The following is a 13,921-nucleotide window of genomic DNA, read 5'->3' as shown; positions in this document are numbered from 1 at the left end:
AATAACTACTATATTCATATTTCTTTGCATTATATAACTTAATTTTTAATTTAAATTTCCTTAAATATGTTATTTTACCTACTTATTCAATTACTTATGTATACATTTTATTTTCCACTTCTCTCATCATTTTATTTTATTAATTCCATTCTGTAAAATTATTTATTTTATGTCATTCCGTTTATATTTTCTATATTCATTGGTTGTTACCTAGTTCTGTTCTTAGCCCTGATGAAGGCTAGAAACTCTAGCCGAAACGTTGGCACGATTAAATAAGTTACATCAACTTATTTGTGTTTTATTTTGACCGCACCCCCAACCATCTTCTCCTCGTACAATTATTGTTGTTTACCGAGTAATTGCAATTACAATTTACAGTAATTATAATTTTAATAGTTGTGCCCAACCCGGTTTAATCAACCGGAAACGGTTGTAATGAAGAAGGCAATGTTTCTCATAATGTCATCATTGGGGATTACCTACCAAGTACAATACATTTGAACTCGTTTAGATGAAGGGAGGTGCTATACGCAAAAGTGAACTTCAAAAGACCACGCCCTTGGGTCTTAGGTTTACCTTAAGGCTAATAGGAATATTTGCCATTGCAATCTGACATGAAACAGGAGGTAAGTGATTGACTCGTTCTCTGCCACGCCCTTGGGTCCATCATACCGCCTTTTCGGCTTCACATTAACTGCCGTGTCACTCTCTCCAAGGTAAGGAATTATTGTTTTATAATCATAATAATTATTGTAGCTAGCTCAAAACATGATTACTAAGCAACAGAACGATGGATTTCACTCATTTAATTGATAATTTTGAGTTCAAATTCTTCCAAAACCATTCACGGTGTCTCAATGAATAATTTAAACCATCAAAATAGAAATCGGTGGATCTATTCGCTTAAAAATATTGTTATGTATCTATTACAAAGGACCAGCTTATGGCTTAACGCTTTACTCTCCTTTTGACTTAGCAGTTATTCGGACAAAAATAATTGATTAAAAAATTCACTACAACTTATATAGATTATAATACGCAATAAATTACATAATAGAGCCCTCCTCAGGCCCACGCAGCCTCTTAATGTGGGTACTATTCATTAGGGAAATATCTAGTGGTTGAGCGTGATATTGAAAAAAAAAATCACCTCCTTGTATAACCGTTGTTTTAAAAACAGTGCACCCTTACACAGTACTGGGTCCATGGGCCTTCATGGGTCGTAGTGGTTCACGTTGTTATTATTATATTTAAATAACTTGTTTGAGTGAAAGGAAATAACAATTAAATCATTATTATCAAAACTCGTTCAAAGCAGGAGTGTACAGCCAAGGAGCAATGAGTTAACAACACCCAAGACGAAAAGAAGCGAAAATACCGACAATAAGTTAACTAAAACCGGGAAAAGGCCAAATAAATTAAAGGGCCGAGTGAACTGAAAGATTGATTAAGTTTATTTCGGTAAATTAGTTGGTTAAGTTCTTAGGAGTGAGACAAGAGAAAATGAGGCCAAAATGGCGGGTGTGTTAGGGGGCCTCTCTTTTGTCTGTACACGTTACAGTTGTTGAGTTATTGTAACCTTACACACGAATGGAACTAGATGAGCTTTGTAAATTTTATTGATGAATCAAATTATTGGAAAATAGCATTTAATATATGTTATCTTCAATTATTATTTACGATTCAACATAACCGTTCATGAACGATTTTACGGATAATTAAATAAAGGAGGAAGATTTCTATTTACGTCTACTTAAGTGGGCGTTGTTGACTCACCTCGTTTCGACTTCACTTTCTCCTATTCCTATCACGAGGTTGGCATACCTTTACACTCCTAAAAAGCTAAAGTGAAGACAAAAAGGGAAGGTCCACTATCCCTACAGCACCGGGATTTGAGCAGAATTAAACGGGAATTCCACCTATTCACCGAATTACTCCTAAAACCGTTATAGTGTATTAAACACTACATTCAGTAATTATGGTCATCAATAATGAAAATTCGCTAGACTGTTTTCGTAAAATGTTTACTTTAATTTAAAGATTGGTAGAAAGCGTTAGGATAAATGAACAACTGTAATGTAAAGAGAGATAGAAGGCACAGTATAATTGGAACCTACTGCTTCCACTTTGCCCATTAAGCACCACCTTCTTGGCTCGGCTTTTCTTGGACTCTTATTTTCTACATTATATTCTTTTTTTTTAAACCAGTTCGTTCATGAACGTCCCATTCCTTCAAATATTTAGGTTATCAGTAATTTGATAAATTCATGATCGTCCGTCAGTGTAAATATTAAAATATATTATTTATTATAAGTACCATGTCAAAGTATTATGTTCTTCCAGTTTAACCACCAAGTGGTCAAGAGAATTTAACGGAAATTTTAACGTTAATTAATTATTTGAAGTTAATTATGTTTGAAAACAATATTTATGATGAAATGCTCCTCACTATCACATCCGATAAATTTTACATCGAGCCAGTTCAAGATTCATCTATCAGTGTTATTATAGATAGGGCTACCGGAAATATAATAATGTCAAATGGTCAAGGAAGCAATGAGGATGAAAAAATTATTGGGGATAAAAAAACTATTTATGGTATTCTTGGGATTATCAGACTACTAGCTGGTCAGTACCTGGTTGTAGTAACTGGCAGAACCAAAGTTGGTGATATACGGAAAATGGAAGTTTTCCAGATGGATTCGGGTGAGATTATACGTTTTCCTAGAAGTGCTTCTCATTTGAATGATAAACAAATAAGAATTGAAAAGGAATATATATCTATGCTGGAATCCATTCTTGCTACACCCCACTTTTACTTTTCCTATTCCTATGACCTTTCTCATACTCTTCAGAGATTGTACAATACATCACACGACTTTTTGAAAGTGCCAATATACCAGAGGGCAAAGCAGGAGTTTGTTTGGAATGAATATATTTTATCTGAATTTTCCAAGAACTCTGGAGCCTCTAGGTTCTGCCTTCCAATCATTCATGGTTATCTTTCGATTTCATCTTGCATTTTAAACGGCAAAAGCTTCAGTCTCATATTAATCTCTAGAAGATCTAAAGAAAGAGCAGGAACTCGATTGTTTACTAGAGGAATTGATTCGAATGGAAATGTTGCAAACTTTGTTGAGACTGAACAGATCGTTGATACTACATTTGAACGTGCCAGTTTTGTTCAGACGCGAGGTTCCATGCCATTTTTCTGGAAGCAATATCCTAATTTGAAACTGAAACCGCTTCCTACTATAATCCGAGAGGAAAATAATAACGCTGCCTTTATTAAGCACTTTGAAAAACAGCTGATGGACTACGGAAGACAAGTAATTGTGAATTTGGTTAACCATTCAGGTGCTCAGGGTAAACTAGAAGATTTCTACAGGAAGTTAGTAAATGAAGCAAATAATCCTGATCTAAAATATGAAGCTTTTGACTTCCATAAGGAATGTTCCAAGCTGCGGTATGATAGATTGAAGATTCTCATCGATCGCCTGGCCGATGATTTAGAAGAGATGTCAGTGACGATGATTAGTACAAATGGAACAGTTTTATCCCGACAGCAAGGTGTATTCAGGACAAATTGTAGTAACTCTCTAGATAGAACTAATGTGGTACAATCCTTGCTGGCTAGGGTCAATCTTACGTATATTTTACAGAGATTAGGAGTCTTGAAACAAGGGCAAAGAGTTGAAGACCACGTTGGTCTTGAAAACACCTTTAAAACAGTCTGGAGTGACCATGCAGACCTAATATCAATCCAGTATGCGGGTACAGGGGCACTGAAAACAGATTTTACTAGAACAGGAAAACGGACCAGGGTCGGAATAATTCGAGATAATATAAATGTTCTTTTACGATATTACAATAATAACTTCAAGGATGGTTTTCGAATGGACGCATTGGACTTATGGCTTGGTCATTATCGGGTCTCTGCGGGAGAAGGAAGAGCCATCAAAAGCCCTCTCGAGGTTAAAAGGAATTTGAAATATTCATCTTTTCTCAATCGTTCAAATTATATTAATTGGCCGAGATTGTGTCCTCTCCTTAGGCCACCATCTGTCTAGCTAACGAATTTGGAAAGTAATTTAAAAATTATTTAATTAAAATTTATTAAAAGCAATTAACATAAAGCTAATTTGGGGTAATATTCTACTTGTGATGCGAGTTAACAGTCTCTCCCTCCTCTCCTGGTTTTATTTAAGCGAACCATTGAATTGTTTTCAGTGACGCGATTGGGCTAAATTAATGAAAATAATTTTAATAAATGTTCTTTTAAATATGCTTTGTATTAATGTTAACTTCCAACCTGACCATCAATAGCCTCATTATTAGTTCGGTGAAGTATTCAATGTAAAAATAACTTTGAACCTAATAATTACCGAGTCCTAAATACTTAATGAATCGATATATGACTACTAATCGATATGTTAGATCCTTATCTAACAGGTGGTACAACTGTTGTTCAAAGAAACTCTTGTTTAAATATGAAAAATAAACTTTACATATGTAATTATGAGAGATAGTTGACCGTGGATGATAAATGAGGAGAAGATGGTTGGGGGTGCGGTCAATGAAATTTTCATTTCAATGAAAATTTCATTGACCGCACCCCCAACCATCTTCTCCTCATTTACATATGTAGTTAATGGTAATAGAAATCCAAGGAATCCTACCAAGATTTAAAATTCATAACTTGTTATTTAGTTTTAATATTTTTGCATTTCAAAATATATTGTTGTTATTGGAAGATGTTGACCGTATGAAGTAGATTGTGGGAAGATAGTCCGGGTGGCGTTAATAAAGCTATCAAAATAGCAAAAGAAAATGGTATTGTTAATTAATGTTTTGCCCCACTTTTAAGGGCTTCGTCAGGGCTTTCTAAGTAATGGAAAACTGAAGAATTAAATAAATATTGATTGTTTGAGTGGTTTATTTTATTATTAACACAAATACACTTGATCCAATTTTACTCTCAACATTTATTTCAAAACCTTTCCAACGTTTCGACCCTCAGGTCATTCTCAAGATGACAACCTATAAAAATTTGTTTCTATATTATTATTCCATTATTTCCTCACAACATACTAATGTTTTTGACTACCTTAAATATTGATGCCATATATACTTTAAAATGTTTCTTGCAGACTAATTGCCCATGTGATATTATTGTAATATTTAATTTGTTTTAAAGATATGACATGGGCAATTAGCCTGTTAGAAACATTTTAAAGAATATATCACATCAATATTTAAGGTATAGTCAAAAACATTAGTATGTTGTGAGGAAATAATGTAATAATCATACAGAAAAAATATTTACAGGTTGTCCTTGAGAATGGCCTGAGGGCCGAAACGTTGAAGAGTTTTTGAAATAATTGTTGAGAGTAAAATTGGATCATGTGTGTTTGTGTTATAACTAAAGAATTAATTTAATTAAGCACTGGTGAAGCCCTGCAAAGTGGGGCGAAACGTTTGCCCACAATAAATAGTTTAATTACTATTTGAGTTCTTTTGACCTTACCCGGATCATATTTCTTTTATTTACATTTTATAGATTTCAATCTATTTTAATTTTTTTTTTTTAATGACACTTCATCGTTTAGTATTTATTTAAAAATATTCTAAAGCAGAGATGGAAAAGAATTGTATACAAGAGATGTTCCAACACAACTTAAAATTGTCACCAAACCGGTAAACACATGCGAAGTACACGATACGGAACGGAAAACACGTGTATTACGCTTGCGTCTACTAGTTCGATAATAGTTTGGAATTTCCTTGGAACAGACTTTTACTGATAATGTCTTTATTTTCATAACCTCTCCACCTTAGAACCGCTCTCGTAAACGTGTAAGTTCTGTAGTTGTGGGCGATACTGTATGCGTATTTATGGTGGTTCGGCTAATTCTTTATTGGGACAAAAACTTGTAATTCTGAACCGTACGAAAGTCTATATCACTTATTATGGATCTATATAATTGGGAAGAAAAATTTTCAATTTCGTGTATTGATAATTGTGACCAGTTTTGGAGTAGTATTAACATTTGGATTACTAAACCCCATTGTATAAGTAAGAAAATAGGTGGTGTTGATTGTTTTAAAGCTGAAACTCTCCCTCTTCATGGTATTGAGGAATTCAAACAGTATTTAGCTGATCACTTGGCTTCGTTAAGTTCTTGTGATGATTTGAGAAAAACTGTACAGCATTTGGTTGATGGATTCTTCGAAAAAGTTCCTAAATCTGAGATAAAGAAGAGCCCATTTGAAATAATTTTAAGGTTGATTTATCCTAAAAATGGACAATACATACCAGAAAATGTTGAATTAATTATCAAAGGTATGGTATTACTGAACATAAGTATATTCAACTTCATCAATGATCTTTGTTTTATAAAGTAGTAATTTTTATTTAAACAAGCAGAAGATGATGGAGGGTGCGGTCAACATAGAACACAAATAAGTTGATGTAACTTTTAATCATGACAACGTTTCGGCTAGAGTTTCTAGCCCTAATCAGGGCTAAGAACAGAACAAGATAACAACCAATGAATATATAAAATAAAATATAAACAGAATGACATAAGTGAATAATTTTACAGAATGGAATTCAATAAAATAAAGTGTTGAGAGAAGTGGAAAATAAATTGTATAGTTAGTACCTATGTATAAATTTTATTTGTAGAGTTAAATGATAGAAACTCTAGCCGAAATGTTGCCATGATTAAAGAAGTTACATCAACTCATCAATTTGTGTTCTATTTTGACTGCACCACCAACCATCTTCTCCTCGTTTAAGTCATCCACGGTCAACTATCTCTCATAATTTTTATTTAAATTGTACGATGATGGTGGCTGTCAGGAAAGGTACAAAAGTTGAAGGAAAACTTTGTACCCAATGTTTTGCCTAAGGCCTGAATGCTTCTGGTTTCAGGATTTCATTCAAACCATTCTCTATATATCTTCTTTACCACCTCCCAGACAATCTTCCTAAAATCTATTTCATATGGTGATCTATTTATGTTGCAATTTTTTTTTTTTTCAGATTTTACAAAACTGGCAGTTGTTTTCATTAAACCTATAACTGGTGAAAGGGATAATTTAGTTACAAATTTACCTTATGCCATTTTATTTCAAAACAAAAACTTGGTATTATCAACTGTTAAAATAGGAATGAAAGATGATTCTCTCTCCTGGCTGGAACAGATATTGCTTCCTAAATTATGTTTGTGGATGGATAGTGATCACAACTCATCATCGTTTAATTCTAACCAGTTAATTTCGATGAATAAATATCTTTTAACATATTCTTCGTTAAAAGACAAATATTTCAGTTCAATATTAAAGGTTTTGATATTAAATAAATATTATTAGTATAGTTTTTGACATGATTGTTGAAATGCTGTGTTTTTTTTTTTAGTTTTGGAATGAATCTACAAATCCAGAAAAGTTTATTAATGAAGATATTGCCATTGCATCATATTTGCTTGTCTTGTGGGGTGATAAATGTCAAAATTTTGTTGATGTTGGGTGTGGTAATGGATTACTAGTGTATATATTAGCAGGAGAAGGTCATAAAGGCATTGGAATTGATGTGCGTGCCAGAAAAATATGGAATTCTTATCCTGATTTTGTGAAACTTAAGGTAATAGTTTATTATTTTTTATAAAAGGATGATGGTCCAGGTGTGATCAAAAGAACTCAAATGGTAATTAAACTATTTATTGTGAGCTAACGTTTGCAGGGTTTCATCAGGGCTAGTAAAGATACATTTGAAAGTAAAAAGATATAAAAATGTTAAAGTAAAGGTAATATTAGGAAATTTAAGAGATTATTAAATAAAGGCAGATGCCAAATGATAATGTACATCAGTTGCCTTGTTATCTTTATTTCAATCTGACAGCCCTGTTGAAGCTCTGCCGAGTGGGACATAATGTTGGTTATCAATAAATAGTTTTCTTTTATTATTTTGATAACTTTATTGACCGCCTCCCGGACTATCTTCCCACAATCTACTTCATATGGTCAACTATCTTCTTCCAATAAAAATTATGGTAGTTTAATAAGGCTTGAGTTACAAAGTGGGGCAAAACGTTGGCTCACAATAAATAGTTTAATTACTATATGAGTTCTTTTCATTAAGTCTGGACCATCTTCCTTTTGTATATTACGCACGGTCAATCAATGATCTTTCAATTCGTTATGTTTTATGTTAAATTCCTTTTTATCAGAATATATTGCTATTTTCAAGGTTTAATAATACTTTGAAAATAGCAATATATTCTATTTTTTAAGTTGAAACATTAGTAGGCTTATCTAAATTTCTGTTAAACTCTCAATTTTATTTAATTTCTGTATCATTCATAATTTTCTGCATGATGTTTCTTTTATTTGTATTTATATCTGAATATTATATAAAAATATAAAACAAAGACTGTTCACAATTGTTATTTGAGACTGATTAATAGATATGTTGTTAAATATGTACTGAGACTTATAATGTAAATATCAATAAAATATTGAACTAGTCCTAGCACCAAGGCCAGGCCATCGTTTCAAATTTTTACTGTTTTTTTGTACTTATGGAGAAGATCCACTAAATCGCTGCTTGGTATGGTAGTGGCAAAAAAAAAGTGTTGATATTGGATATTTATGTTGACTCGGAGATATTAGATATTTATGTCGACTCGGAGGGACTAGATATTTATGTTGACTTGGAGGTATTAGATATTTATGTTGACTCAGAGATATTAGATATTTATGTTGACTTGGAGATATTATATATTTATGTTGACTCGGAGGTACTAGATATTTATGTTGACATGGAGGTATTAGACATTTATGTTGACTCGGAGGTTTTAGATATTTATGTTGACTCGGAGGTACTAGATATTTATGTTGACTCGGAGGTATTAGATATTTATGTTGACTCGGAGGTATTGGATGTTTATATTGAATTGTAAGTAGTATATATTTATGTTGACTCAGAGGTATTAAATATTTATGTTGACTCTGCTTTGTTTTCACAAGTTGAACATTTATAACATCTTTTTTATGAATTTTTTTTTTAATATCCTTTTTTATTGTTCTTCATTCACTACCAAAAATTATATGCAGCATATTGCCTCTTATCTTTTGCTGATCTATTCATGAAGTAATATATTTCATTACTTCATTAATAGAGAAATTAATCGTAATGATAAATTAAATTGTATTTCAAACTTGATTTTATTTATGATGAAAGGAATATGGTCCGGGTGCGGTCAAGAAAAACTCAAATAGTAGAAATATACTAATTTAATGAGCCAACGTTTCGCCCCACGTTGCAGGGCTTCTTCAGGGCTAAAAAAGATACAAACACATAGTTACAAAAGGAAAACAAAAACCTAAGTGTAAAATAACAGGGGTATAAAATGTAAAAAAGTAAGATATAATAAGAAAAATTAAAGGTAGTAAATAGTAAATGTAAAGGGTAATAGTAACAAATAGATAACAAAAGAATCGTTGGCTCATTAAATTAGTATATTTCTACTACTTGAGTTTTTCTTGACCGCACCCGGACCATATTCCTTTCATCTTTACACACGGTCAATCAATAATCTTCCAATTGATTTTATTTACTATCGCTACTATCTTATCAGAGGTATTATTGTTTGATGAACTTGTTAAGTGCACAGTTAGTTCAGTAAATTTGAAAAAATATATAAATGTATTCACTATTTTTATCATACTGTCGTAATGATCACTAAGTTAAGAAATAATTAAAAATTGAAACATACAGCCTACATTTCACAGTTTTTTTTTTCTTGACACCTTCTCCCACTCGTCTTACAAAACATTACTTAATCCTGTTTGTTCTGTACGAGCCACCTCCAAATCAAGTTGGCTTTATATATAAAGCACCCCTTCACCTCATCTCTTAGTGGCTTACTCATTTCATGTTCTTGACATGTGCAGTCATTCAGTGTACATCATTTTCTTTAATTTAACTTATGCTCGTCTCTGAAGACTTTCAAACTTTAGGATTTACACACAAGCCTATGTTAGGTTCAGTTATTCCCTTCCTTTCTAATTATCCTAACACCTTCCCTTATTTTCCATCTTATGAACCAAATTAGAATTTTCTATTGCTAATTCCATTGCTTATGTTTCACTCCAATCTTATGTACCAAATCACTTGAAATATTACAAAATTGTTTTCTGATTCTCCTGCTTTAATTGACAATTTGTTTCAACTGGGCTTATAGTTTTTTTTACCTTTATTTACCTTTTACATTTATGAACGTTATGCCACACAACATTGATAATATTACAAGCTATACATGATATGCCTTAATTTTAAATTATTACCCTTTCGGTATTCATTGTTTAATATGTCGTAAATACATTTAGTTCCTCTTAAAACTAGAAAACTCTGAGGTAATACTGAGTGTCTTGAGAGTTTCATGAAAATCACTTTTAATGCTAAATTTAGGAGAAGCACAAACTAAGTTTTTTTTTTTTTCTGTGTGGGCGGCCTTGGTTTATTGCATACAGCCAAATATTAGTTACCTACATCTATGAAATCTCTTTTGGACAGTTTGCCTAATCCCTTTGTTACTATTAGTTATCATGTATAATATATCTAATTTACTAATATATGATATGATACCATAACTATATTTGTTATAGATTTCAAATATTTATAGATGTAACGTATTTTTGCATAGTCTGTTACTTGTAATATAGTATCATAAATAATATTTTGATTTGTATCTAGATTTTCGAACAATTCTTCTCGTCCTTTTATTATGCCGTACATTCAAGTGCAATATGTTTGAGGGTCTTGTTATGGCTACGATTTCCATTTTATTTTTCCTTGGTAATTGGTTTTTATATGGCCATATTGATTATCTTTGTGTACATTTTATTCTAATATCACCAAGAATATGGTGTGAAAGTATTAAATCTGTATTTTTTTTCCATTTCTAATTAAAAGGGACATAGAGTATAAAAAATAAATAAATAGAATTTTCAGATATAAAATCAAGCAATTTAAATCTGTTATATTTTCAAAGAATATTAATTGATAAATTTCTCCTTTCATAGATTTATCGATACAGTTGTTCTAAAAAATCCACCTGATTTTAGAGAAAAATATTGAAGGATTTTGAAATAAATAAGAAAAATTAGAGTACAAGGCTGTAGTTCCTTATTCATTTCCCTTATTACGTAGTTTGTACTTAAATAATTATTAAGCTAATTTACATATAGCATATAAGTACATTTAAAAACCATTTAATTTTTCCCAAGAAATAAAAGATGACACCATCCTCATTCTCACCCTATTTATTCTATGAAAAGTCTACACTATTTATGTATTTAGTGAACATTCTAATGTGAAATCATTTATTATGTCTATTTGTTTAATGTTGCAGGTAGATACGATCAGACCATCTTTAGACTGTGTTTTCCCCGAAGCCGATTGGGTAATAGGAAATCACAGTGATGAACTTACTCCATGGATACCCATCATAGCTTCTAGAAGTTCTTTCACGACAAATTTCTTTCTATTACCCTGTTGCCCATTTGAACTAAATGGACAGAAATATATCAGAAATAATACGTCCAAAAGTTGTTATTCTGATTACATGGACTACTTGGAAAATATTTGTTCTATATGTGGTATCGAAGTAGAACGAGATAGATTGAAAATTCCTTCGACTAAACGACTCTGTCTTGTTGGTAAGAAGAGATTATATCAAAGTAGCGAACAGTCAAGCAAACAAGTTGAAATCGGAAATTTTGTGAATCTTAAAGTTATGAGTTGTGGTGAACTAAAAATGAAATTGAGGAGCTCTGAAGAAAAGGTCAAGAATTGTACACAGTTAAATAAAAAATTCCTCGCAGAAGTCGTCTTTGATATTGCGGATTATATTATTAAGTCAGATCAGAAAATTTCTTCATGGAGAGAAGGAGAATTTGTTTCAATAAGAGATCTTGCGTCATTATTATCACCAGATAGGAGGAAATTTTTAAAAGATCAGTGCGGTGGTCTCCAAACTTTATTAAGAAATCACCACCATGTTTTCTTAGTGTGCAATGGTAGGGTAAAGTTGAGAAAACCGACAGTAAAAAAATTACCTCCAAAAACGATAAAGCAAAAGAAATGTTGGTTTTTTTACAATCATCCAGAATCATGCCCGCTTAGTGATGAGCATTGTACTTATAAGCATTTGAGTTAGTAGATTATATAATTTAAGAAGATTATGAACTTGAGTTCAAACAAAAGCCTTACGCCTGAAAAAGCATGCTTATTCTTCAACAAAAACTAATTGTTGTGAAGAGAAAACGGAAGACCACTTGTCGGCATGAGTTCCAGACTATTATGTTCTGCCTGAAAACCCGTTCTGATGTTCAGACATACAACGAAGACTGCGTATTGATTTAAGTAAGTCTTTTACACAAATTTGGTGTGTCTCTTGATAGTTATTTACTGTCAAGATTCATATCATTGTATGTGTGCTGACCTCTCAAGTGGTTGGCCAAATGGTTGTTAACATTATTCTTAGTGTGTTTCTAAGAATAGGAGAGTGGGGTGGCTCAGTGGGTAAGGGACTGCGCTGCTGACTCCAAGGACCTAGGTTCTAATCCAGCTGTGTCCAGATGATTATTTATCCTTTTACTGTAGCCTTAATTCAACTTTGTGGGTTTAGGAAACCCTCCAGGTCTACCCGGCCTCATAAAATGGGTATCCTTAATTGGGGAAAAATCTGGTGTTGAGCATGATCATGAACAAAGCACCTCCTTTCACAGTCATTGCCTAAGACTCAGTACTTCCTTACTAAGTACAGAGCCCCTGGGACTTCATGGGTGGTATTGGTAAATTTTTCATGTTTCTTCTGATAATTGTTAATTATTTTGATAAAATTATGTACTTCTACTAGTTTGAAATTCAATAAAAGTATACTATATTATCAGTTCAAAGTTGTTTATAATTATTTTGATTCAAGATGTTATTGAAGGACTGCTATACTTGTGCTAAACTATGGAAAATTTATGGATGCACAAGAATATCAATAGATGAGGTATACGGATTGGCTGGTAGAAGTTAGCCTGAATTTGTGGCCAGTGGATATACATTTGTAAGGATACTATGTGTCTGAGTAATTAAATTTAGAAGTATTTCTCTCCATTTTGAATACCATAACATCTTCTGGCAGGAAGAGGTGAAGAGGAACCTTGGAGGTTAAGACTTGGACCGCTTCATAATAAACAGATCTGAGGTGTGCACTGCTAACCGTAGCAGAGCTAACATTTGAAACTTTGCCAACCTGCATCGGCACTTGGCAGGGGGGCGTATACCTCAAGATACCTAATATCACACCCTTGTTAATTGTATCTTAGAAGCCAAAAGGTGGCCTCAACACGACTAAGTCTGTAGAACCCTATATTCCATGTAGTCTTTAGAACCCTACATTCCATGTAGTCTAAGTGAGGCGTTTCTTCTAATCGTCACTCCCAGGTTTGTAACCCCATCACTTGGACGTATTCTTGCACCTACTTCAATAATGATAGGATGTACCCTATCCATCTGTACTCTGAATAGGATGGCTTGTGTCTTAGCTGGTTACAAGAAATACCATTAGCCATTGGCTTGTTATATATACTAAAATTATATAACATTATAATACAATTGATAAAAATAAAAAGTTTGTTATCTTAATTTTTGTTTTTTACCCCATTTACTTTATAAAAAGTGAAAATCTGACAAATTCTCAGTATCTAATGAAGTTTCCTATATTTAAGACATGGCTAATAAATTAAACAATGGTATGCCAATCAATGAGGATGACAATATAACACGGAGACAGGACTCAGGAACACAGAATATTTACTAGTTGAGGATATTAGAGCAGCTGATGGAAAAACTGTATCA

At 32.5% G+C, this 13,921-nt stretch overlaps 1 protein-coding gene across 2 annotated transcripts; it reads left to right on the top strand.

The window, feature by feature from the left end:
- The first annotated feature begins 2,268 nt into the window (after positions 1-2,268).
- Positions 2,269-12,755, top strand: LOC106688716 (phosphatidylinositol-3-phosphatase SAC1). Of its 2 annotated transcripts, XM_014433301.2 has the most exons (4): positions 5,825-6,343; positions 7,049-7,350; positions 7,424-7,648; positions 11,421-12,755. In XM_014433301.2, the coding sequence occupies exons 1-4, from the start codon at positions 5,971-5,973 to the stop codon at positions 12,225-12,227; spliced, it is 1,707 nt and encodes a 568-aa protein (XP_014288787.1). In that variant the 5' UTR covers positions 5,825-5,970; the 3' UTR covers positions 12,228-12,755. The 2 variants fall into 2 exon arrangements, with proteins under 2 accessions (XP_066901016.1, XP_014288787.1); XM_067044915.1 differs by lacking the exons at positions 5,825-6,343; positions 7,424-7,648; positions 11,421-12,755 and adding an exon at positions 2,269-4,086 and having other exon boundaries at positions 7,049-7,172.
- The last annotated feature ends 1,166 nt before the right edge of the window (positions 12,756-13,921 follow it).

The sequence above is a fragment of the Halyomorpha halys genome, unplaced genomic scaffold (assembly GCF_000696795.3).
Source record: "Halyomorpha halys isolate HHAL.00 unplaced genomic scaffold, Hhal_1.1 Scaffold43.1, whole genome shotgun sequence".
Lineage (NCBI taxonomy): Eukaryota > Metazoa > Arthropoda > Insecta > Hemiptera > Pentatomidae > Halyomorpha > Halyomorpha halys.
Note: the sequence above shows the minus strand (reverse complement) of the source record. Positions and strands in the feature narration are given on the sequence as shown.

Bases quoted from the DNA above. Each gene is read 5' to 3' on its own strand.
- LOC106688716 (XM_014433301.2), top strand. From the start codon at position 5,971: ATGGATCTATATAATTGGGAAGAAAAATTTTCAATTTCGTGTATTGAT. The intron at 6,344-7,048 runs GTATGGTATTAC...TTTTTTTTTCAG, and splicing joins TGTTGAATTAATTATCAAAG to ATTTTACAAAACTGGCAGTT. The intron at 7,649-11,420 runs GTAATAGTTTAT...TTAATGTTGCAG, and splicing joins CTGATTTTGTGAAACTTAAG to GTAGATACGATCAGACCATC.